At 36.9% G+C, this 25,648-nt stretch overlaps 1 protein-coding gene across 3 annotated transcripts in view; it reads left to right on the forward strand.

Annotated features, from left to right (window-relative positions):
* The window catches only part of CRPPA (CDP-L-ribitol pyrophosphorylase A), a gene marked incomplete at its 5' end in the record, with an annotated part of 126,773 nt that overhangs the window by 89,960 nt on the left and 11,165 nt on the right, over positions 1-25,648 (forward strand). The window contains one exon of one of the 3 annotated variants that reach the window (XM_083822870.1): positions 9,129-9,275. The exons of 1 other annotated variant lie outside the window; for it this stretch is intronic. In XM_083822870.1, the coding sequence (XP_083678996.1) occupies positions 9,129-9,206 (78 nt within the window). In that variant the 3' untranslated portion in view covers positions 9,207-9,275. One more of the 3 variants, XM_083822868.1, reaches the window with a different exon arrangement.

Raw genomic sequence — 25,648 nt, forward strand, 5'->3', positions numbered from 1 at the left:
GCTTAAAGAAATAAATGCCTTGCTACTAATAACTTCTTGTTAGTTTAACTCAATAATGAATTTAGACGTGACTTGGGAAAACATTATTTTTCCTAGCATTCTCTCTCTCTCTCTGTAAAATTTGAAACTACTTTTTTCAAAGTAATCTTTTTGGTTATCTGTAGTCTAACTGAAAATGAATGCTGTTAGACCTGTGATCAGGAATGCCCTACGTACAGGAAATTGTATGCGGTATTATGTGATTGTCATGGCTCTGGTTAATTTGACAATCTCTACCAACAGTGGCAGGTATGTTCCAAAAACTGTGTGAAACAGGAGACCGAAAGTTTAAATGGACTTGACAGTATGTATTCTAAAACTGCTTTCTAGCTGAACAAAGAACTTAGACAATTAACTACAACCTTAGAAGATGTGAACTCAATTCTCTCTTCTAACTCAGACTTGAATTTGCATTTTCCTCACCAAAGTTGAAGCCAAGGGATTCTTCTTGACAAAAAGAGTATATATATATTAAAAAAAAAAAAAAAAGGAGAAAATTGTAGGACACCCAGATGCAAAAGATACTCAGCTTCAGTCATGAATTTCAAAATGGAATTGATTACCTGATAAGTTTTGAGGAGAAACGTTTAAGTCCTACCCTGTCTTTGGCCTTTTAGTGACTTGCTTTGGTGCCTTGTTGTTTAGAGAGCTATGCTTTGAATTCCAGCCCAGCTGCCTCATTCTCAACAGACATTTTAACTGAACCTTAATGATTTTGCTACTGATGGTAGTACTTACTCTATATGCTTGCTTTCTTAGCTATGGTTCACTGCAGGATGTTAGAGGGACCAGCGTGGCCATTTCTGTTTTTTGTTGTTGTTTTTTATAGGAAGTTAAGCAGGAAAGTTCTGAGACTGTGAAGATATTTTGTCTCCTGAGTAAACCTTTGAGGATCCCAGCAGAAACTTGTTAAAATTGTAACTGACCACAACGGATTAATTAACTATCGCTTTTGGAAGTTATTCAAGCTATACATAAAGATAGTTCTCCAGTGAAGAAACAAATGTTTTTATTTACATAGTTCTCATAGCAGATGGAAGTAGATTTGCAATATATACAGCCTGTTTTCAGCTGTGTGGTTTGTTCACTGACTTAGCAAATGCTTGTAACCTGCCCTAACATTGTGTTTTATGGAAAGTGAACAAAATCCCAGTTTTACATTCATTAAGTGTTCTTTCTTGTGTGTAGATTAGCACTGCCTCTTTTGCAGCCACTCTGAAGTACCCCAGCTTCCTAGCTTCTGTCCTTTTGTAGGGCTCCTTAACAGAGTCCATGCCCTCCAGTCTGAGCCATGAGCTGGAAGGGGGACTGGAAGATAGAATAAATGCAGTAAATTTTATTTTAAATTATTTCCCCACACTTTTTAAAAATATATATATATATTGAAGGTAAACTGCATCCTGGCAGGGGGATTACAAGCCAGGTGATATCAGGGACATCTTTTCCTGTAGACATTAGTCCAGGTTTATCCAAATGATGAAGCTATATAAGCATTCTTTTGTACATACACTGTTGATGCTAATGAAAACTACAGCCCCCAGGTTTTCAGACATTCCTGTGCACTGGTCATGCTTACCTGATCCTAGTTTCCAGCTTTCCCTGTGGCTGTCACTTCCACACAGACTTTAAACAGACCCCACCCAGGCTATTTTTTTTTTAATATATATTCCAGGGAACACAATTTCAGCTTATTCCACCCATTTGGTGTTGTTGTACATTGTGTAAATAGTTGAGAGGAGGCAGAATGATTTTCCTGTGCTCACAATCCACCTGAGCTTGCACATCTGGTGTCAAGAAGGGAGGATAAGAGAGAAACAGATATTTTAATTGGAAGGGGGGAGAATAAAGGCAAGGCAAGACTGAATGTTTTAAGAGATACCACGACATAAGTGTGGGAGCAGAACAGCAGCAATGAACTTTACTGTTTATGGGTCTGGCACAGGTGGGGATCATGGGGTCCACAATCATTTTACAAGCCCTAGTGGCATGCAGTACTAGACAAGCAGTCCAATTAGTCAGTGCTGTTCCCAATGGGTCCTGTGGGGTGAAAAAGTGAGTCATCATATGGTATTCAGCCACTTTATGCAGAAGGCACCTCAAATAGGGTCCACAAGGGAGCCTTAATTATTGGAGTTCTGACACTTGGGTGAAGTATTTGGATTTTTAAATAGAAATTTCATATAGCAAACTATATTTCATCCCTATTTTCTTGAAAAGTGATCTAATGTAAAATTAATCATGAGATGGCTCAATTAAATGTAGACTACTGCCCACAGCTTTTGCATTTAGAATAGGACAGATATTGTAATATCCACATAATCTCTGAATGTGAGAGGGCACTTCTACCCCTACTGAGAGAATTCGGAAACTCTGTCAAGAAGTACTTCATAAATATAGCTGAAAACACTAGTCATATTTTTAATCTTTCTGAAAGATCTAAAGCATTTAAATTTAAATTTGCAGTTCAGATGATGTATCCCCACTCGGCAATTGTAAAATAGGCCTTCTTTTTAATATTCACTCCAGGTATATAGTGAGCAAAATAAGATTAAAGATGTGGTTTTAAAATAAGATAGGAGGTTTTTGAGGGCTGTGCTTTGTAGACGTGTTTAGAAATATTTGCTCTAATCTACTGAGAGAATTTTTTACTACATACAAAGTATATTTTAAAGATGTGATTTAGAACAACGAACATGCATTTTATATAAACATGTTTTATCCAGGAAAGATCAAGTATTATCTTGAATTGATGAATTTATTATCATGACAATAGCATAAGGTGTAGTAAAGAGGTAAGACAGGAAGAAGAAAGTCTGAAGCATTAATCACTGCAGTTCAGAGGTGAATTGTTTTATGTAACAGTGAAGTTTTATAATGAAGATTGAATTTTTTTAACTGGCTGAGTATAAAAAAAGTGTTGATTTGCAATCCCTGCAGCATAAATAGTACATTTCTTCATCAGTCAGCAATATTTTTATTACTATAATTATACTCAGAGGCAGTAGGATTTTAGGCATCTGATATTATCCAGATGATAATTACATATTTATTACCCAAGTTCCTAATGTTTATTTTGAAACAAGACATTCCTACGCATGCTCGTGCATGCAGGCACATTCAAGGCCTACCAGGAGCTAGAAGTGCATACTATAGCAAGGAAACATGGTGTGTTGTTATTATTTTTTAAATGGATCAAGCATCTCACTTTTCAACTACGGTTATTTCCTAGATGGGTGAAATATTTTATTATTGTTAAGAGTGACTGTTCTTCATGACATATTGAAGGGTAAAGTGGGAGCAAATGCAAAACTATTCTTTTTCGCTCAAACTGGCAGATATAAATAGAAGTATCAGTGATGTGGATTATGTTGTAGTTATGCTATCTTTCCCACTAGCTGGAGATTATTGGCATCTTTCAGTAGAGAATAAACTAGGATGCAACATTTTTAGTATAATCAAATAGTTATAGGATGCGATATTTTAAGTATTACCAAATAGCCAGAAACAGCTCTATTAAAAATTCATGTAGCAGAAAGGAGTTATAAAAGTCAGAAAAAAGAAATGTTTTCTCTTTAAAATTCTTGTGAAATTTGCCTCCTGTGATCCTTAATTTCTAGTCTTTTCCCCACCCTGGAATCAACATTAGTATCAAGTCAGCAAATATTAGTGGCTTCAGCTGAACCCCCCTACCCCTTTTTTTCTTTTTTTGACTGTCCTCATTGAAAACAAGATAAAATGATGAATAGCAGTTTTTGAAACTCAAGTGAATTTGTAAATCTCTACACAGACACACTCTTTCAGAAATATAGTAGCCCAAGGCAAGTATCTGCAGGAGTGGAATGCATATGGATTCACAGCTTTAGTTCATAAGATCTTAGTGTGATTCTGCATTTTTCTCCAACAGTGTTTTATAGCTTTTATTTTGCCTGTCTACTAATTTAATCCCTCTCAAAGGCTTTAACTGTTCATTCTACTAGATTTTCCTACCCATACCCTGGGATAGGTAAATAGCTTTCTATGTAGCTTTTTATATATACTATTGGAATTATTAATGCTTTCATTGTAAGTCAATGATATTTATGAGATACTTGTAGAGTGATTTATCTCTTTTCAAGTATCAACAAGCTACCAGGTTTAGAAAGTATTTATATTCCTTTCTCTGCATTTGTGATTGATGACAGGACCACTGATGCTGTGCTCTGTGTGGGGGAACACTGTGTCTGGCCAGATCTGGAGATACAGATCTCAGTCTCTGTCATCTTTTGTGAGAAGATTTGGGAGGAGTGAACGCACATGATCAGATTTGAAAGAAAGAAGTAGTGGGGAATTCTTCTTCTAAAGCTTGAAACACAGGAAAGGTTCTAGCTCATGGTGAACTTTTAGGCTGACTACGTTTGTGGTTTTTTGTTTGTTTTTAAACATTGTATTAGTTGGAAGACTTCTATCCTTTTGCTATTCCACAACCAATCTCTAAAGAAAACACTTATTTAAAAATATATTCTATTCTGTGGCATGCAGAGTAATTCTACTGTTTCAGATTTTCTATTTATTTATTTATTTAAGTATGTATGAGAGTTTTTTGAGCAAGTTCGCAGATGATACCAAATTGGGTGTAGCTTTTGACTCTGTCAAGAGTGGTGAGGCCTTGCAGAGAGATTTGGACAAATTAGGGAGCCGGGCAATCACCAACAATATGAAGTTCAACAAGAGCAAGTGCCAGATTCTGCACCTGAAAAGGGGCAACCCTGCTCATACGTACAGACTATGGGAAGAGATGCTGGAGGGCAGCCCTGGAGAAAGGGATCTGGGGGGTTTTGGTCGACAGCAAGCTGAGCATGAGTCAGCAGTGTGCCCTGGCAGCCAGCAGGACCAACTGTACCCTGGGGTGCATCAAGCACAGCATTGCTAGCCAGTCAAGGGAAGGGATTGTCCTGCTCTGCTCTGTGCTGGTGCGACCTCGCCTCAAGTGCTGTGTGCAGTTTTGGGCACCTCAGTATAAGAAAGATATAAAACTGTTAGAGAGTGTCCAAAGAAGGGCAACAAAGATGGTAAAGAGTCTAGAGGGGAAGACATATGAGGAGTGTCTGAAGTCCCTTGGTTTGTTCAGCCCAGAGCAGAGCAGGCTGAGGGGAGGCCTCATGGCGGCCTGCAGCTCCCTCACGAGGGGAGCGGAGGGGCAGGCGCTGAGCTCTGCTCTCTGGGGACAGCGACAGGACCCGAGGGGACGGCATGGAGCTGGGACAGGGGAGGGTCAGGCTGGGGGTTAGGGAAAGGTTCTGCACCCAGGGGGTGGTCGGGCACTGGGACAGGTTCCCCAGGGCAGTGTCACAGCACCGAGCTGCTGGAGTTCAAGAAGCTTTTGGACAGCGCTCTCAGACACACGATCTGATTTTTTTTCTTTTTTAATCTTTTTTGGGTGGTCCTTATGGGTCCCTTCCAACCTGGATATTCTATGATTCTACGGCATATAAAATACGTGATTTCTGGTTAATTATATTGAAAGCTGAGTTTAAACTAGACTGAGTAGGAGCCTGGAATTTAGAAGAGTGCAGGGTTTGTCTTTGTGTCTGGCTGGGAGGAACAGTGTGTTTAGTTAGGGTTAAGATACATATTACCATAGTAAGTGTACTTCAATATTTCAGCAAGATTATCTGTGGATAGCTATGGCAAAGCTATGCTATGGTACAGCCTGTTTTAAGGAGTTTGATTCATTTAACAAAGAAAAAACAAAGGCTAAGAGCAAAAATAATGACTTTTGAAAATAAAAGTATGGGTAAATGAGGGAAAAGAACTGCTTAAAGTTTCTAAATTCAGTGCTATACCAAAAAGTAAGTGTAACAGGTACTGAACAAACCTGTGGTTTCATTTTCACTCTTACAATGACAGGCTTGATATTCTGAAACATTCTGCCAATTGGAAGGTGAAAGGAAGAAATTCAATTAATATTTTAAATGTTTCATCAGTTTGTGAATGACAGAGATTGTTGTCATTACCTTTCTTTCAGCAGCAAGAGTTTGGACTAGAGGACCATGGAGATTTCATCCAGCTTTATGCTTCTATTTAAGAAAATGAATTCCTAACAGCTACTCAGTTATGAAAATGACTGTGCCAGACTGCTCATAATATTTCAGAGTATGCATGTTAAAAAGTGTTTCTCAATGACTGATGAAGATGTTCAGTGGAGACCTAATTATTATCTGAGATGTTGAGGGAAAATAATTCAGTGTCAATTAACTGAGTTCCGCAGTGATGCTGGTATATACTATTCAAAAGGAAAAACTTGCTGTGCTTGTAAACCGGTTGATAATGCTGTAAAAATTTAGATCAGCAAAGTAAAGCTCTTAACTTTAAAGACAGTAGAGAGTTCATTATTAATGGTAACAACATTTTAATGCAATGTTATGAAGGTGCAACTAAAACTAAAGTGCAATAAAATATGTAGGTTTGCTAAAAAGTACAAGAAGCAGCAGCTTCTCTCTTAACAATTCTGTATGATATTTCCTAGGCTTTTTTACTGCAAAATTCTTGTTTTATACTATGATACACCAGAACAGGTCTTGGAAATGCTTGTTAGTTATTCACTGCTGCTTTAGGCTGGCAAAATATAAATGTAGGCCACTTCCACACTTGAACAGAACAGAGGGAGCAGCCCAGGGTGCTGCAGGTCTTCCCCAAATAATCAGTTGGTATTTGCATTATTGTGTATTAGCGTACTTGACAAATGTTAAGTATGTTAATAGTATTTTGCCTATTTTTGGCTTTTATAATTTTTAATATTAGTATACCAAGTGAAACCATTGTGGAATAAGATGTACTGTTGCATATGGAATATAGTGCCAAGATGTTCTGCTTGTAACTTGTAGACTAATAAAACCTCATAGTTTTAGCTGTAGTTCAATGCTAGTGATCACTATCCCTCACATATAAATTTCACTGCAGGTTTCACGTGTATTGTGAAAGCCTCCAGTTTCAAGACTTGATCAGATCATATTACTTCATGTAAGAAAAGGATATGCCACATATAGAGGATGTATACTTACAGTATTTATGGCTTTATGCTTCTATTGTCATTACTCCATTTTAATAACAATAATGCAATTAAAAATGGAATTAAATAGAGGATTCTGTAAGTCCCTAATAGTGTCATTTGCTAATGAACTCAGACTTTATGCATATTCATACATAGATATTTTACAAATGTATATATTTAGGCTTCTCTTTTATATGAGAATTCATATTTAGAATTATGAGTTGTTATATAGCTTGTGCTATGCTTTTTAGTAGGAAACTGTGTACACACTCAAAATAATTGAATATTAGAAATACTTATAACTTGTTATTAATATTTCAGCTATTTACCTGGAAATTTGAGTTAATGTATTTTAAAAGCTACATTGGATTTCTTTACCTGGGTTTGCACAACAAATTAACATTGTCTTCCTGAATCATTTTTTACCATTCTTTGAAAATTTGAATTTAATGATGAAATGCACAGTACATATGAGCAGAAGAGGCACTCTCATATCTCAGGAATCCGTCTTTCTTTCCGTAGTCTGTAAACTAATGAAGTATGCAATGTTTGTTTTGTTTTGTGTTTTTTTTTCTTTTTTCTTTTTTTCTTAAACCAAGATTCCTACCAGTTTTACAGCAAAATTGAACTTGTTTAGAACATTTTATTGAAGTGAAACAGATACCAGTCTTCAACATTCATATGGTTGTGCTTTCCTTTTCCCTTCTCTGTTTTTGTTTTGTTTTGCTTTTTAATATTGGTCTTCATTTAAATATCAGAAAATTCTGCTTTTTTGGTGCCATATTTTTCATAGTCTCAAGGGCTATTAAGAACTGATGTCCTTTAGCACTTTTAAGAGTTAGGTCTGCAGAGCTTTGGTGTAAGTTTTATATCAGATTTTCTATCTGTCAAATTTTCTATGCTAGTGGAATACCAAAGCTCTAGAGAGTTGGGCACACCACTGCCAAGGCCTCCAGCATGTACTCTGTTCATTCACCAACAGAAGACTTGCTCATCTGACACTCTGCAGTGCTGGACATGGAATGCAGAGCCATGATCTTCCATACTGCTGTTAACCGCCTGCCCTTAACTCTTTGCAAATTATTCTTTAGTCCTTCATGCTTAACTGATACCTCTAATTGTTCTCCTGATACTGGCTGAGGGATGCATGTACTATATCTGCCTCCTCAGCCTGATATGCCTCTAAGAGGTCTGAAGTCAGTCCCTCTGGGGTATCCTCATGGAGTTACTACTGTGGCTGGAGAAGTAAGGCCACATTTCCTTCCATATTGGCCACTGGCGAAATAGTGGTGCATAGAGACTGTGATCCCTGAAAGCAGTACGGTGGCACTTGGTGCAAGCAAGGACAGAATGATGCAGGGCAGAAATAGGAAGAGAAACAGAAATAAGGCTTGACTCCATATATGAGGCTTATAAGGGAGATGCATGTCACTGCCCCTGCTTCTTAACGTTATCATATGTGACAGACAAAAGGATGATGTAGTGCTTCCCGGAATATCCAGCTGAAATATATGCTGTCCGCAAATCAGAGTTTTATGGCATAGCTTTCCTTTGAACTGCTGTAGTAAGAATGCATGATCTGGGGCTCAGATTTGAAGTAGTCTGAATTATAATCCCCAAAACATGTACTGTGTAATTTGAAGGTCATCAGAAGCAACTGTATCATTCTGTTGATCTGCTCCTATTGTGCTGACAAACTTGGTGAAGAAGTCTGACTTCATCAAACCCCAGGAGCTATTATTTTCCTGTTAAAATATTAACTCAAGCCTTCCTATTCATGGGCTTCATACACTCATGGGTTGTCCCACACTGAAAAGTAGCAGGCAACTCTCACCTCTTCCTACAACAGCTGCCACCCTTTCTTCCTTGCCAAGGAACATTCCCCTATCCTTTCCTCATTTCAGCACACGTCTTTTCCTTACCTTCACCTGCAGCAGCAGCATCCCTCTTGTAAGCAAACAGTCCCTTCTCATTGCTCCATTCAGCAGTGGAACTACCTGTTGCCTGTATTATTCACTCTAAATAATCCTCATTTCCTTTTCTCTCCTATCCCTAACAGAAGTTCCCACTGAACTGCTATGCCTCTGGGCTACCGATACTGAGCAGAGGGGGTCTGGAATGGGTGCTGTTTAGTTAAGTGAAACCTAAAAAGCTTGGATCCTGCTAGCCTGGAGGCTGCTCTTGGGAGAAGACATCTTCCAGTCCAGTAAGCCCCCCATCTGGTTGTTCTTTTACCCTCCATGCCCCTCACAGATGTAGTCTCTCTCCCTCGACAGCATTTGGTGCTTTAACAGTTGTTCTGTGGCTCTTCCAAGAGATGCTGTGCCAGATGGAAGGATTTGAGAAATGGATCATTCTCACTCTTGCTACTCTTTTTTGGACTGGAATGCAAAACATACTGTAAATGAAAACAGTATTAAACACTTTGCATAGTGTACCTTTTAGGTAATTCATCTTTTGCTAATTGGATGAACTCTTTGGATCAAGTTTTTTAATGTAAGTAATAACTGCCAGCTCTTATTTTTATTGCTTTTCATTGCTTCAGGCAAATATATTATTTTGATATTTAAATAATTGGCAACAGAAAGTTGCCAGTTACTAGAAAAATTACAACAGTGAATCATCAAGTCAGACAATCATTTTTAAAAGGGTTGGGGGGAGAGATTTGTTACAGATCTCCAGATGTTATTTTGTTCATGTCCCAAAAGAAAATATCAGCAGTGCTAAATCCTGAGCAGGCTGGCCTGAACAGGTAATATTGCTCATATATTGATAATTAGAAATACTTCCTGATGTTTCCCAAAGTGCAGTAAGCCCTCTCCACTGAATCCATGTGGTAATTGGAGCCATTCTGCAGGGTACCCAAGAGTAGTGTGATTCAAAACAGAGCTGGTGGCTCTGTGTTAGCACTGCTCAGATTTTTGTACACTGGGACATGCAGCCTACACCGACCCATGTTGTCTGCTGGGTATCTGTGGTTGTGCTCACCAGTGCAGTTACAGGGAGGGCAACCCTGCAGGTAGTAAAGGTATCGTGTGCCTGAAGTTGAGTAAAAAACAAACTGCGATGGGAAGTGCTTCACAAAGATCAATTCATTTAAAAATTGTGTGTAGATAAAGATCTTCCCATGGCAGGGACAGACATTGTCGCCTGATTGTTTTTTCACGGCAATTTATTTTGATAGACTGAAGATTACAAGAATGTGGAAACAATAGGCATTATAATTGCTAAGTAGTATTTTGGTTATTAAATGGATATTTTTTTATAGTTGAAGGTGATGGAAATATACTTAACAAAAAAGCACATTTTATCACAGTAAGCATTGAAAGTTAAAGCCAAGTAGTATAATGTAGCAATTATGTATAGTTTTATAGTGTCTGTTTTTGATTCTAATGCTCAGACATAATATGCTTTTCTTTTAATTTTAAATACCTACCTCACAATATATACACACCAAGTGATTGATGCCTTTTTTATTTTAATGAGCATTTATAAGCCTCATCTGTGAACAATCTGATCTATCAAGCATTTGCTAAACAACTTCTCAATAAAAGCCTTCTAAACTTTGTTTTAGTGTATCACGTTGAAAGTATAGCAAAACCTCGTCATGGTGGGGACTGCACTCCATGGGCAAGGCTATACCAGACGTATATCAATATCTGCATTAACTTCACCACTGAGGTTGAACATTACATGTGCCATCGTTTGGAGAGCACAGCTCAGAGTTCTAAAATGCGTCAAGTTGTAGAAGTAAACGTGAGGCCATGGGCTTGATTCCACTCTTGCAGCAATGTGTGATCAATTGAAAAACTGTTACAGTGATATAACTGGTTTAAAATCTAGCCAGAACAAGATTGAACATCTGGAATGTTAAGTTAGTGCTGCACTATTGTATGCAAATACCTTACAGACTATTACTGGGCGCAGGTTAAGCACACTACCAACAACTATTTCAGGAAGGCTAACATTTCATTTTTGTGTAGAAAATCAACTTGCAGTGAAAGCTGATAGTTCCAAAACCTTTGGTGTTCATAGCTCCACCCCAGCAGTATCTGAAACACTGTTATTGGGAATATGGAATGCTTACATGATTGCAGACAACAAAGCTAATTGGGTAATTAAACTAATATTTAAACAATAAACCAATATTTAAAAAATAAACTAATGTTAAACTAATAACATTAACATCTTTGTGTGGTACTATAGGATGAGATTACCAAAGGATGATTGTTCAGTGATGCACAACATCTCCACTGATAGCCAGATTTGCACTGCAAATACCACGTTTAAAAAACAGGTAGGCCCCAACTTAAACAGGCAGGACTGTGTGTGATACGAAATGGCAGTTAACATCAGTATGAAAACAGTGTTCAAAAATTAAAAGAGGGGCAAAAACTGCAAGATGTCTGTTCAGAGAACGTTGAGGATATGCATGTGGTGATTTCACTAGTGCACTGAGATGTACGATACAGCTGAGAGTGATACATCTTAGGAAGTATAATAAGGTTCAGTGTATTGTGTACTGGCTTTTTGCCCTCAGTTCTGCTCCATATTCTGGTAAATACCTTCACGTTGATGGCCTGGAACGAATGCCTATTAGGAGTGATCTTTCTGCAGTGCCAAGTCTCAGAATCACAGAGTCGTTCAGGTGGGAGGGACCTCTTTTGGTCACCTAGCCTAACCTCCCTGTGTGAACAGATCAGCTACAGTGTGCTGCCAAAGGCCATCTCCAGTTGGGTTTTGAGTGTCTCCAAGGATGGAGACTTCACAGCTTGTTCCAGTGTTGGATGACCTTCACAGTAAAGAAGTGTTTTATTGTGTTCAGATTGAGTTTTCTGTTTCATTGGTGGTGGGTTTTTGCTTGTTTTGATTTTTAAATTTGTGCCCCTTGTCTCTTATCCTTTCAGTGGTCACTACTGAAAAGAGTCTGACTCCCCCTTCTTCATTCCCATCCATCATATATTTCCACACTTAGATCCCTTTGAGCCTTTTTTTCTTCAGGCTGAAGAGTCCCAGCATTCCCAGTCTCTCCTCCTATGTGACATGCTCCAGTCCGTTAACCATCTTTGTATCCCTAAGCTGTACTCATTCCAGTAAATTTGTGTCTATCTTGTGCTGGTGAGCCTAGAACTGGACACAGTGCTCCAGATGTGGCCTCTCTGGTGCTGAGCAGCAGGGAAGATTCACCACCCTTGACCTGATGGAGATGCTCTGCCTAATGTAGCCCATGTAGCCCATGCAGCTCCTTCTTTGCTGTGAGGACACGTTGACTCCTGTTCAACTTGCAAGGTCCTTCTCTGCAAATCTGCATTCAAACCAGCCTGCAGCATGTGCTGTTTTATGGGGTTATCCCTCCCTAGGGGCAGGACTTTGCATTTCCCCCTGGTGAATTTGATGAGATTCCTCTCAGCCCTATTGTCTACCTTGTCCTGCTGCCTCCAAATGGCAGCACAGACAGGCAAGTCCCACTGTGTGCTAAGTGAATCATAGGAACGGTTAGGATAGAGAGTTATTTTCAAAAGGTGCTTTTAAAATAAGTTCCACAATCAAAACCATAGAGTGAAAACGCACAAGAAGCTCTTGGGTATGGTGAAAGAGAGAAGTGCAGGTTCTCATCCCACCATTTGAACATACTAGAGAAAATTGAAGACATCATAGGTCTTTAAGAAAATATTACTTATTTGTAGCACTTTTGCCCTAAGTAAAAGTAAGTGAGTAAAGACACTATGTGAAAGTAAATTGAAAACACACCTGCAAGACAAGAAGCATGTGGAGGGAGATACAGAAAAGACAGACTTCTCTGTGTGAGAAGCTATTATAGCAGTTAAGAAGTAAAATCAAAAAAACTCTTTTTAGATATCATTTATAACAATTTAAATCTATCAAGTTATATTATAATTTTCTCTGCATGGGAGATAATGAATACAGAATTGCATACAGTTTTATAATGCAATAATATTTTTGATATGCATTGTTTTTAGTGACTATTCAAGTAATTTCAGGTTAGGTGCTGTTTTTATGAAAAATTAAAGTCCATGGGACTTGGTTTAGCATTTTGCTGCTTATATATCAAATCAAGTTGTGTTCTCCTTCAGAACAGATTTTTTTAAATCCTTCGCTCCCACACAAGAATTTTTCTTAGATAAATGAGCTTCTGCAACAAATAGAAGATGTTGTATGGAGTATGAAAAAACAAACAAACAAACAAACATTCCTTTCTATATTACATTTACTTGTTTTGGACATCCAACTATAATACGCAACCAAGTTGTAGGCTTCGATCTGAAGGGAGTGAAGGAGAAACAGGCTTCTTGATTTAGTTATCCATTTTTTTGCATGTAGTGTTGGGTAGAGTAAGCCAGACAACTTAGAGAAAGTGTATAGAGATTTAGCAAGTTTTAGACCTAGATAATCTGCTTTTTAGCAGTTTGGTGCCTAAACAGAGTATCTGAGGAGCATGGTGTCAAAAGCATGCATCACTTGTGGGTGTCTTTAGATTTTGAAAGTTACACTTCTGGACTGTAGCACTGTTTTCCTGTCCAACACTGACTGAAAGTCATCAAGCCCTTCTACAAATCTGTGTCCAAATCTCATATGTTTTTGAAACCTGCCATCTGATTTAAGAGTGAATTTTAGTATCTACTTCATGAGCTGTTCTCTCATTGCCTGGTTTTGCAGTTCTTAATTTCCTGTGGATTGTGTCAATCTGGTTGTCTATATTTTAATGCATACCAGGATGTGCATTTCTCTGTATACAGCTTGTTGTGATAGAAAAACTGAGGATGCATTTCATCTTTCATAATACAATTAGATAGAAATTAGCCTTTATTTAAAAGTACTTAATTGAATTAGCCATCAAAAAAAGCCATCTGTGTTAGAACAGAGACAAATAAACATCAGAAAAGGAAAGCTGGAAGCTGAAGAAATGAGCAACTGGATACTAACAGAACATGGTTAGCAGCCAGAAGGCTTGTTTACTGATTGCTCTGTTTTCCTCTCATACCTTACCATTTATTCAGCTAGAAGGTTGGTTACTTCACAGACCTTCATTGTAAATGGTTAAAATTCAGCCTCAGAGCCAAAATTTCAAAAATATACCAGCTAATAGGATTTTATGCTCTGCTCTGTCTTACATGATTAAGCCAGGAATGGAATCCAAATGGAATCAAAATCACCCATTAATCTTCTTCTCAAGTTGGGATTTTCTTAGAATCACCTGAAATCTCATTTTTGCCATCTATTTGCTTCTCCTAACTCAATAGCAAAGAGAGAACACATCCTTGTCCTCCCTGACTACTCCTTTGCCATTTCTGTTCCAAAGGAATTGTTGACAGCTGGCACAGATTGGAAATACACAATTGTAAACTAGATTGAAGCAAAAATGAAATACTCATGAATTTTGCTGGTTCTTAGCTGTCTTTTCTTCTACTTTCTCTTGCACTGAGTCTTTGTGATGTTGCTTATCCCACACGAGGGAAGCCAGTGAGCTCTATGCAAGTGGTAAGAATTTATGGAAGTGAAGCAATTTATGTGCTGCAGGGGAAGTGGAATTAAAGGTATGCTACCACTTCCTTGAAATTCCACTTTGTCTTAATAATGGGAGAAAAGCATTTAAATGCTAATAAAATCCTGACGCACTGTTCAGAAAACATTCAAGCCTAAAAGCAGTAAGTGATTGCCGGCTTTTATAGTTTAGAGAACCAGATTGTTAGAAGGAAAACAAAAACGACAAAAAACTTTTAGTTATTTATATCTGCAAATATCCGTATTTTCTATGTCTAGTGCCAGACACTTCTTAAACATTATTTAGCTGTTAGCTCCTTAAATAGTTTCAGGAATATTAGCTCAAGTATATTTACTTTGTTGAATTAGGTGTTTCAGTTACACAACTAGAATAGCCTATGCAGCTAGTAGAGTTTTTTTGAAAACGAAACGAAACAAAACAAAAGACATTAAAAAGAAAAGCAAGCTAAAAAACTATTGCTTCAGAGAATGAAAAGAAATTAATGTGACACAGCCTTTGTAAAATCATCTATTATGATGGAATCTAATATATGATCGGATATGATTGGATAATATATAATTATATAAAATATAAAATATATAATATGAATATGATTGGATAATATATGATGGAATCATCTAATATGATGGACTTTTTGTATACTAAAAAATGGACTAATTCAGAAATCCACTGAAATAGTATTATTATTTTTTTTCGGCTTGGTAATAAAGTGTAGTCTTCAGGTTCATCTGACTCTTCATGCTTTGCCTGTACCTGAATAAGTAAAGCATACAAAATTAATGTTACAACACTCTCTTGCTATTTCTTTATTTTGCTATTGTTATTTTTAATTTTTTTTTTTAATTTTTTTTTGGTAGCGTTGTATTTCTTTCATCACACTAGACTCTGGGGATCCCTTATAGTATACAGAAAGATATTTAAAGATATATATATTTAAAATAATTTTCCTGAATATGTCAAATCAAATTACTCCATAGGGTTTGGTAGGGATAATCTCTGAGTTTGTATCAATTTACTGTGGTAGTCCTTTATCTGTAAAAGTGCAGTTGTTTACCTTCTTCCCTCAAATACTATCAAAAAGTTATGTTTTTGGACATAGGAAAAATATTAACAAGAAAATCCTTATGAAATAGTTTAAGTCCTGTATTCAAAAGTTGTTATTATTCTTACTATAAATAAATTAATCTATTAACCTATTTAAGTATAAGCACATACACATGGTTGGATATATTATCCTTATCAGTAAATTCCACTGCCATTCAATCATCATTTATACATGTACCCCAGGAAGCTGTAGGTCATTGCTACTTTCAACTCCTTTCAGGTTAAATAAAATATGAAAGAGTACCTCTGACTGGTGTACAGGCCAGATTTCTCACTTTTTATGTTGCCTTTGGAATCTGATTCCTACTTTTATTTATGTAATTGGATTATACAGTTCAACTGTTTAAACTGCATGGTACCGTCTTACCTTCTGTTTTTCATTCATTACTTTTCATGTGATGTCTCAAGCCACAGTTGCAAAGCAGAATTTATAAAAGAAAGTTAAGCTTTGAGAGACCAGTAGACAATTAGCAGCAGTAGTGAACAAAATGTATTTTTGGTAAACACATCATTCATGCTAATGTCCCCCATTTGATGAACTAACATTCAAAGATGCATAAGCAATTTTTATAGTAGGAGCAAAGGTATGCGTTTTACATGTTTTATCAAGACCAGTTCAAAATATTTTTGAAGTACAGATACTGATCAATAATGCTCTCTATAAAGATAAAGCCAGTAATAGATTTAGATTCCTAGCTTAAGTATAGTATGGACATGTTTGTGATAAATGAGGAACTCATATCAGAAGTATTTATACTTTTCCAAGATAGCTGACGTTTATGGTATACTGTCAGTCTTGCAATGCATTTGCCAGAAGCCATCCTCAGTTATTACACCTGAAGTACATGACTGCAACCCTCATTTGTGTGACTTTACAGAGTATATATCTACCTACTGTAAGGGTGATTGACTTAAAATTTTGCTGAATTTTGAATGTGTATCTCTACATAGGGTGGGACTCACAGCCATAACTAATCTGTTTTGGTGACTTCTGATGCTTTTTATGTTTATACATTTCTTGCAAAAGAAGGAACTGTTTCCAAAATAAATTTTAGAATAATTCACAAGTAACAAACCTTAACTGCAATTGCAAAATAGATAGCAGTTTGTACTACCCAGTAAAGTCTTACTCAGATACAAGGATTCACGCACTAGCTTTGTAATGAATCCGTGTTGAATTTTGACCATTTGGTCAGGAATTTGCACTGTTTTGTGATTTTGAACTTTTTGAAATGTTTTCAGATTGTAAGTTAACAAGTCAGATCGTATTAGTGCATGATCTCTAAACAGTGGGTGCTGGCAGAACCTCACAATCATGCAGTACTTTTGCATTGCAATGTTTATGAGAATCTGTTCTAGTTTTTGTCTGAACAATATTTTTGTTTGTCTAATAGGTTAAGAAATTGAAAGCGAACTGATAGCAATTGCCATTACAAATAGCTTCAGGGTTCCTGGTAAAATTAGTATTCTGGAGCTGGTGTGCAATGAGATCATTCACAAATAAATAATGTAGCCTTGTTTTCTTTTATTTCTAAATTTTCAATTTTATATCAGTAATATAATCCAGGCATTTTTGTCCAAAACAGTACTTCTTGTGTGGTAAAACTCAATAGGTATTTAGTCTCATGCCTACTAGAGGCAAATTATAATTGTCTTGAAATACAATGCCTGTCATAACCTATTAAAGTTTATGTATTGTCTATTGTGTAAATACAGTATTGGCTCCTTTAAACACATACTAAAGTCACACTAGAAAGTAACATCACTGTGGTCAACACTAGGACTTAGAAAATTGTATGGTCCATGGCAGCTTTCTCAGAAAATTATCAGTTAAGCACATTAAAGGATTGCTTCTATTGACTGATTTGGCTTTAGAGCTCTTGGTGTTTGCTGACTGCAGAATATGAATTACACAATCATTTCGGTTGCCACATACATTTCCTCAATAGGAAAATAGCTGAAGAAGCAATGATTCTTATACAGAGCTTTTTAAATTCATTACTTCCCTAAAAGAATCCTAATGACACAGAGTGAGTCTAGAAATGTTTTTGGAAAGGTGGTTTTGGCCTGATTGCATTTTATATTATGAGTAGCTCTGCATTTTAAAATATGTTGTTTCCAATAACTGGATCAAATTTTAGAGAGAAAAAACTCCCTGATTAATCATTTTAAATGATACTGCAAAATTATTAGTATTGCCCCTAATTGATATTTGTGTTACATTAATGGAAACCACAGATCTTTTTACCATCTTATATAACTGCATTTGTTCTTTTAAGTTTGATTGAACAAATTAATTCTAGTGTATGTTCATAAGGCTATTAGATCGAGCATGAACAAAGATGCAAAACTTAAAATTGACACTTGAAATTTGTATCCTACTAATAGAAACCAATAAATTGTATTGAAAATGTTTGGAAAAAAAATAATAGTAAAGAAGTCAGATGTTCTAGTGTCAGTCAGAAAAATACTCTTGATATGTTGTGTAAGCATTACCATGAAAGATTTCACTTCTGGCTTTAGACCTAATGATTCTCTATTAAAAAAAATAATAAATAAATCTGTATCTTGAAAAGACAGGTTTTGGATTCTTGGGAAAAACTGAACTAGTCCTTTGTATAGTCCAGTATATTGGTAAGAAGAGCAAAGGTTTGAAAATTATTTCAAAACATTAAGAGGATTGGAAGACAGAAAGATTTTTTTCTAATACAAGTTTCCATTGTAGTTTATGTAAAAATACATGGTGCAGCATCAAGATTATAAGAAAAGGAAAATAAGTGAGGCATGCTGACAAGAATATTTTTCTGATGAAGATTAGGGTAAAAAAAAAATCAGGAAATCCTTTCTGCTAGTTATAGGAAAGGATATGTGGAAACCAGTGGGAATTAATCAGAAAGCAGTAACAGAAAACGAGGATTTTTAAGTCCCAGCATTGCACTGGAGTTAGTCCATAGACAGTCCCAAGTAAAAGAGAGCTTGTGTTTTGTTAATGGACTTTGAAGAGAACTTGTAGTTCTGTTAGATTTGTTTGACTGGAACCCCATTTGAGCCTGTGAAAGGGTACTTAGTAGCAAAAGTTAATGCAAAAGTTCCTAAAGGGTGAACTTCAAGAAAATAATAGAAAGTTAATCTCCGTAGTTAATGTGAAGGAGACATTGTGACTGGGGACATGAGGAGTGCTAAGAGATGAGGCTGTAGCACGAACATACTGCTGCAGACATAGCTGTGCATACTGAATAGACAGCAGATTTATGGAACTAGAGCATACAGGATAAAAGCTGAGGCCAAGAGTAGGCACAAGGGAATACAGTTTGTTGAAGACAAAAGAGATGTTGAGTCAAGAGAGGAATTAGTGGAAATGGAGTTTGAGATTGCTTCTTTTGTCCAGAGGAAACTTTTAAAGCATGGCCGTAAAAAGCCAAACCACACATTCATCTAATCAATACAGGCTGAGGAGATGAACAATGTGAAATCATTGCCCATGTAAAAAGATACATGCACTTAAAAATGCAGCTGTGAAATTGGAAGTGAATACTGAAGCTGGGAGGAAAAAAAGTGTGTAAAAGAGAAAAAGTAAAAGTTGTGCTTTCTAGTTGAAGCACCAGGAGATTTGTTCTTAGCTAACACCTAACTTATTTGAGCAGTTAAATGAGTTTTATATCTGGACAAGGCTTAAACAGAGCTCCATTCCTTTTCTTTTTAACCAAACAAAGCTATAGCATCGCAATTCTACAGCCTACAAGAGCTGAGCTCACACGGTGCTTGTTCAGGATCATATTATGGAGGCTGTGTCGGCCAGTGTTCTCACCTGAGTAACTCTACCACTTCATAAGGGTTATTTCCTCTGTAGCTATAAGTATCAGGAGACTCCAACAAAAATTAATGACCAAATCAATCACTACTAAGACTCCCTTAAACATAAATGGTATTACAATACAATTTTTACAGAAGTACTGGCTTGTAAAAATCAATTTAAAACTCCTCTGTAGTCTTGAAACTTACATCCAGGATCTATAATGATTAACTTCTGTCAAAATTACTAGCAGGATGAAAACTAGTGTTCTGCTTGCTTTCATTTTTGATGGTTATATTTAGAAAATAATCCAACAAATTTGTTAAGCCCTCTAAACTATTCCTGAGACTGTTTTAAGTATTATTACCAGTTGACATTTTAAAAATGCTTTAGAGATCCTGGAAGTGAATTATACAGATATATACTTAGTGTCCAACATGGTGATTCTTGCATCACTTCCAGATATTGGCAATAGTTGTATCTAGCTGAATATTTATCTTTTAAGGAAAGATAAAAAATATTAACAACACCACATGCAGGCAGTCTACAAGACACTGATATTGCCTCTTTTCCCTTTCTGTCTTGAAGAATGGATCTTTTTTTTAATGAGAATGACTAATACCCATCACCATGGAGATAACACTGGTCACTTTTTCTCAGCCCTTTGATTTCAGTTAGCTTTGCATGATCCAAATTATAAAGTGAGGAGTAAGTGATGTGGTGAACTCTTACACATCGTGTTTAGTCGTGAACTTAGAGACTTTAATAAATAGTCTGTTAATCAAATGCCTATTATGACAGAATATAAGGGAGAACTGAACTTATCTTTGCAGTCAGTCACAGACATACCTGAAGTTGCAAGTACGCACAAGATGGTTTCAGGTTGTTTTGAAAGGAAGCTTTGGTAACCATTTATTTGAAAGTCTTAAAAGTGGTGGAACATAGACTTCGGTTATGCAACTTGAGATACAACATACCTGAGTGCTATTCTCATAAAAAGAGATGTGTTCATAGCTAACAGAACATTTCATCTGTTTTATTTCTAATAAAACATCTTAATTACAGAGTACAATTAATCCATCTGCCAAAGCAAAACTGGTCGTGTTCCTTTATTTCTTTCAGCAAGAGATAGGGAAATGAGGGGCTAGTTTTAAAATAGCCTTTTTTTTTTCTAAAAGCACAGGAACAAATTTTTGATATTTCACAAGAGTTTTATCACTTGGATATATTTTCATTTTGAGTGCCTTTGTTTACATATAGACAGGCTATTGTGTTACATGGTTTGTGCTGTTATTAACTGGCAGAAAGAAAGAAGCCTGTCTTGGCAAACCCTGATTTTTATATAAGAGAACATCTGTGAGATCTATCTTTGTGGTGTAGCTGGACTCTTGTAGCTTAAAAGAAAATGAGAATCTAAAATAAGCACATCTGTCTTAAAATTGGGAGGTATATACATTTCCTAGTGAACCCTAAGGAATGGTACTAACTGCTTTGTCTGTTTGTTGTGTTTTAGCTAAAAGGCAAGTTATGGGCCCTCTTCTGCCTTCCTGTTGCTGGGCTTATACTCAAAAGAATGTTTCTTCTGGAAATTTGGTATTCGCCCCTCCAGCTATGTGACCATTTAATGCAGCACCATTTAATCGGACTCCTCCATGCTGTTCAAGCTATGGAGGCATGGTCAGGTTGGGGCCCAGACTCAGAACAGCCATTGCAACTTGGGCTGCCTATGAAAAACACCCGAGAAAAGTGAGGAAGTGCATGTGATTAGTCCGTGTTGGCATTTTGTGCTGTTGCAGTCAGACTGCTAGCAAGTTAGCTGGCTTGAGGACACTTCAGTTTTATCTTTAAGAGTTGCACTATGCCCCTAAGCCCTGTCCATCCTTTGTTACCATTCATTCTTCCATGAAAAGGCACTGGGCCCATGTTCTGGGCTCTCCATTCCTCCCAGCATGCAGGAGCACTTTTGCCACAGTGTTTTCCCAGTGCGCTTTTATAATTCTTCTCTGACCCATCTGTTGGAGTTGACACTGGGTGTTTGCTGCTGCTTCCTGATCACAGTGCCTCTGCTCACACCAGACTTCAAGTACCATCTTTACTCTAGGATTAATTTTTCAAAATGTACATGCTTTCTACATTGCTAAACTGAAAATTTTAACACAGGCAAGTGCTCTATTTGTTGTGGCTTTAGGCCATGAATTAAGGAGGACAGACAAAGAACTAGAGAATGGAAAAATTGAGAGTTTGGAACAGGTAACTTATTTTAGAAATCATTATTATTTCCAGATAGGGATTCAGTTCATATCCCTAGATTGTAGTACCTCAGTAGTAGCCTGGAAGAGAAGTCAGGGATGGGGCATAAACTGTATCTAAAGGTCACCTGAATATTGTCAAAGAAGTAGAATTTGAGTGATGAGATGAAATATATAGGAAGGATATTAAATGTCAGGTGCTAAGGTATAATTCAAGAATGTTTTCAAATTTCAGTGTGTAACTTAAAGATAAGTATTTAAGTTTTATTCTGTAGTCAGACTCATGAAATGATGAAGTGATGCAACTCAAGAGCCATTTGCAAACAACTTGCTATATTCAATGAAGAACATCAGATTAGGGAAATCTGCAATCAAATCCTTAACAATGAGCTTCTAGACAGCCGCTCCTTCTCACCGTGTCTCACTATCCAAAACACTGACATTTAAGTTACTTTAAAGCTTCTTTTGAAGGTTTGAGAGATCAGTTTAAAAGCAATTACATATTAGGTCATGCATAGCAAACTGTAGAGTTTGAAGTTGAATTTCAGTCTCCGTAATTGCAAAGTGACTGGGCTGGTAATACTGTAGTTACTTTGGTTTATATTTCTGTAACCAAGAAATGGAATGTGGCCTTTACCCCACTGCACTGATATTATCATCTGAAAAGTTTGGAAGCCACAAGACTGGGATGTGAACAATAGCACAGCACATGTGTACACATACTTTGTCCCTCAGAATCTCTTGGTTTTTGTTTATTTCTTTCCCCAAAGGAGAAGTTTTAATTTTGTTTTTTAATAGACTATAGAGTTTTTCTTGTGAACCATCTCAAATAAATTATCTGTAATCAAGAGGAATGTTTCCAATCAATTAGTTACTGCAGCCGTGTGCTTGTATTTCAGATTATTCACAGTCTGTAGGAGTTGTATAATGAAGATTTTAATGACTGAACAGAACACTTATATTGAAATGGATGCAAACATGCCTCTGCTTCTTTTGGAGGGCCGGATATCTCTTATGCATAATTTTCTGCATGAAGTTAGCACCTAGAGGAGGGAAGAAAAATGTGCTTTACACTGAGATAATGTAAAAAAAATGCTCACATTTCCTCTGCACTGATTTTCAGCATTCCACTGCAGATTCAAATGCATTGCTCCTTCTTTCTGAGGACTTTCCCATTTTGTTATAGTCACAGTAATTCAAAGTCTCCCAGTCTTTCTTTATATCACTGGAAACCACAGTCATGAATTGTATGTCAAAATTATGCCACAAATTATGTAAAACCCCTCCTGCATATATGTATGCAGAATTCTGTAATCTGTGATAGCTAAGGCATTTCATGCATTGTTCTGCATATTAGCAACTTAGAGGTTTGCAAATCATTGTGTTCATTTTTCTTCTTGAAATATGCAACAGCTAATCTATGTTTTCAATATTATATGGAACAGAAAGGAAAAACCTATAATTTTGAAATATATATTGTTAAGTTTACTGTAAGATAGGTACTTTTGCTCTTACTGAAAATTTCTTTGAAGAAGCACTGTATTGCCTTCTCTCTCCTCATTAGGTGGTTTTTGTAAGATCAGAAGTAAGAAGGATGGATTGTGCTCTAACAGTAAAGAGATGCATTCGGATATGTGATGCTTACCTACTTATAATTTTATGATTACACTGATGACCTCAGATCTCACTGAGTAGAAATGTGCTACTAGGTCTTTGAATTTTTTTATTTTTTTTACTTGCAGTATATGACACAATTTTCCTATCAGATAGAGCCTCTGGCAATGATAGTAATCTCTCCTGATCTTTAGCAATGGCATGTCTTTTTATATTTTGAGGAATGAGATAGTTGGGTACTTAATTTGAGGGAACTGGTACACAGTGTTTGTATGAAATTTACAGGTTTTGGAAGGATTTACAGGTTTTAGGAAGGTTTTGACCTCCTTTTAGGAAGGTTTTGACCTTCCTAAAAGGAGGTCAAAGACAAGAAGCAGGGGTCTCTGACCTTCATTCCTATACAAGTGAGACTCATCTGAAATTAGAATTCATCTCGAGGAATTTTCTGTCATTGTAATATTGTAAGGTACTTTTTATTACTGTATTGATATCTGTTTCTTTTCTCTTAGTGGCAGCATAAATGTTGAGGAAAAGGTAAAGAATGGTGATTATGCAACTGAATCATAGATGAGAAAATGTCTGATGGTTAGTGTGGTAGCCTGGAACATTTTTGTAGTTTAATTCAAGTAAAATTATATCTTTCTGTGCGTTCAGAAATGCATAGGAAAGGAAGATCTTTCCACTGAATTGCCTTAAGTAAGTTGGAAGAAAGGGAAAAATATTTTAACATGAACTACTGAATGAACAAAATAGAAGCATTGCTCAACTTATTGGAAAAACTCTCTGAGGAATTCAGTGTGACCCTCACTTTCACCCCTGCTGCTTCTTCTTTTCCGCTTTCTCCTAGCATGTTCCCCCATCACTTTTCTCGGTCTTCTCTACAACAACGTTTTTGCCTTCCTACATACTGCTGGCTTCCTGTAATTTACCTACGGCTAGTCATCAAGTGGCACTGAGCTTCAAGGTGCTATATTTTTCAGCTTATAAGTAATAGGAGAAAAACGGCTTAAAGTCTGCTATATGGATTTTGCTCTGCTACTACTCCCCTGTGTGAAATGCATTCATACATGATCCAGAGTTACTGGTTGGTGCCTAGTGTACTACAACAGTCTGCAAGCAATTTGCATGACTGGGTGTTATGTTTTGCAGGAGGCCAGCACTGCTTTACCCGTTTTTTTTTATGTGTGTGTGTGGTGGGTCTGCTATGTATTCCTGGCTGCTTGCAAAGCTGATCACCACAGCCCATCAAAGTGTTTATAGACTCTTGCAGTGCAACAGGCAGCAGAAGATCCACCATGCATACACACAGAGGGAAACGCTATCATATGCTGCTGCTGTGTGGAGGAAGACTTACATCCCACTCCCACATGAATTTGTCCGTGCCATTGGATTGATCCAGAGCTTACTGAAACCAGAGGAAAGACTTGGCCACGGCTTCAGTCAACTTCAGCCTAATCTCAGCTTTTCAGCAGTTTTCAGTGGTGATTCTCAGAGAAAGCTGGTCTTCTGTGCCTCAGGAGCATTTCATTTTTCCTATGTTGATAGTAAGAAGCAATTATTTCTTCCTGCTAAAAACTCTTATGGTGTGTTTTACAAGGTTACCAGAGTGGTATCTCATAGGACCTGTTAGGTAGAACAGCAACATTCATTAACATTAATACATTTCATAGTATAGTCTTATTTGGTATCATACTGCATTAAGAGACCACCTCTAAGAAACCTCAAACACATAATATACTTCCAAGTTTGCAGACTACCACATCTGCTAAATGGCTTATTTCTAGACCAGTCACATGCAGGTGGCAGAATTGGCTGCTAGCTCAAGCATTAGGTAGCTTTCTTGAACAACTTAGGGGGAAAGTGGTTGACAGATGCTTGTGCTGTCACTGCTGGCATACTCACCATTGCCAAGAGCTTAGATCAGATGGTGGTAAGCGCTAAATTAAAAATTTTGCATAAGCTGCGATGACTGAATATTCAGAAAGTGCTCTTTACGACAACTTTTTCAGAGGTTTTTTTTTGGCCAAGATTTTTTTATTGATTATTTAGTATGATCATGCTAACAATTTTTCTTACAGGAAGAAAAAACAAAAAAGCCCTTGGAGAGGACAAGAACAAGGAAATACAATGCCTAGGTCTGCAAATGACAGAGGCATTGGCTCTGTCTGCTCCAAAGACTGTCCATTTCTTTTACATCAAAAGAATAAAAAAAATCCAGGTTTTAGACCAAAGGTTAGAAGGCAGCTCTGACTTGCTCCCCAGGCACCTGGAGTGGCCTCTAGGCTGGAATCTTG

Source organism: Anser anser (genome assembly GCF_964211835.1).
Source record: "Anser anser genome assembly, chromosome: 2".
Lineage (NCBI taxonomy): Eukaryota > Metazoa > Chordata > Aves > Anseriformes > Anatidae > Anser > Anser anser.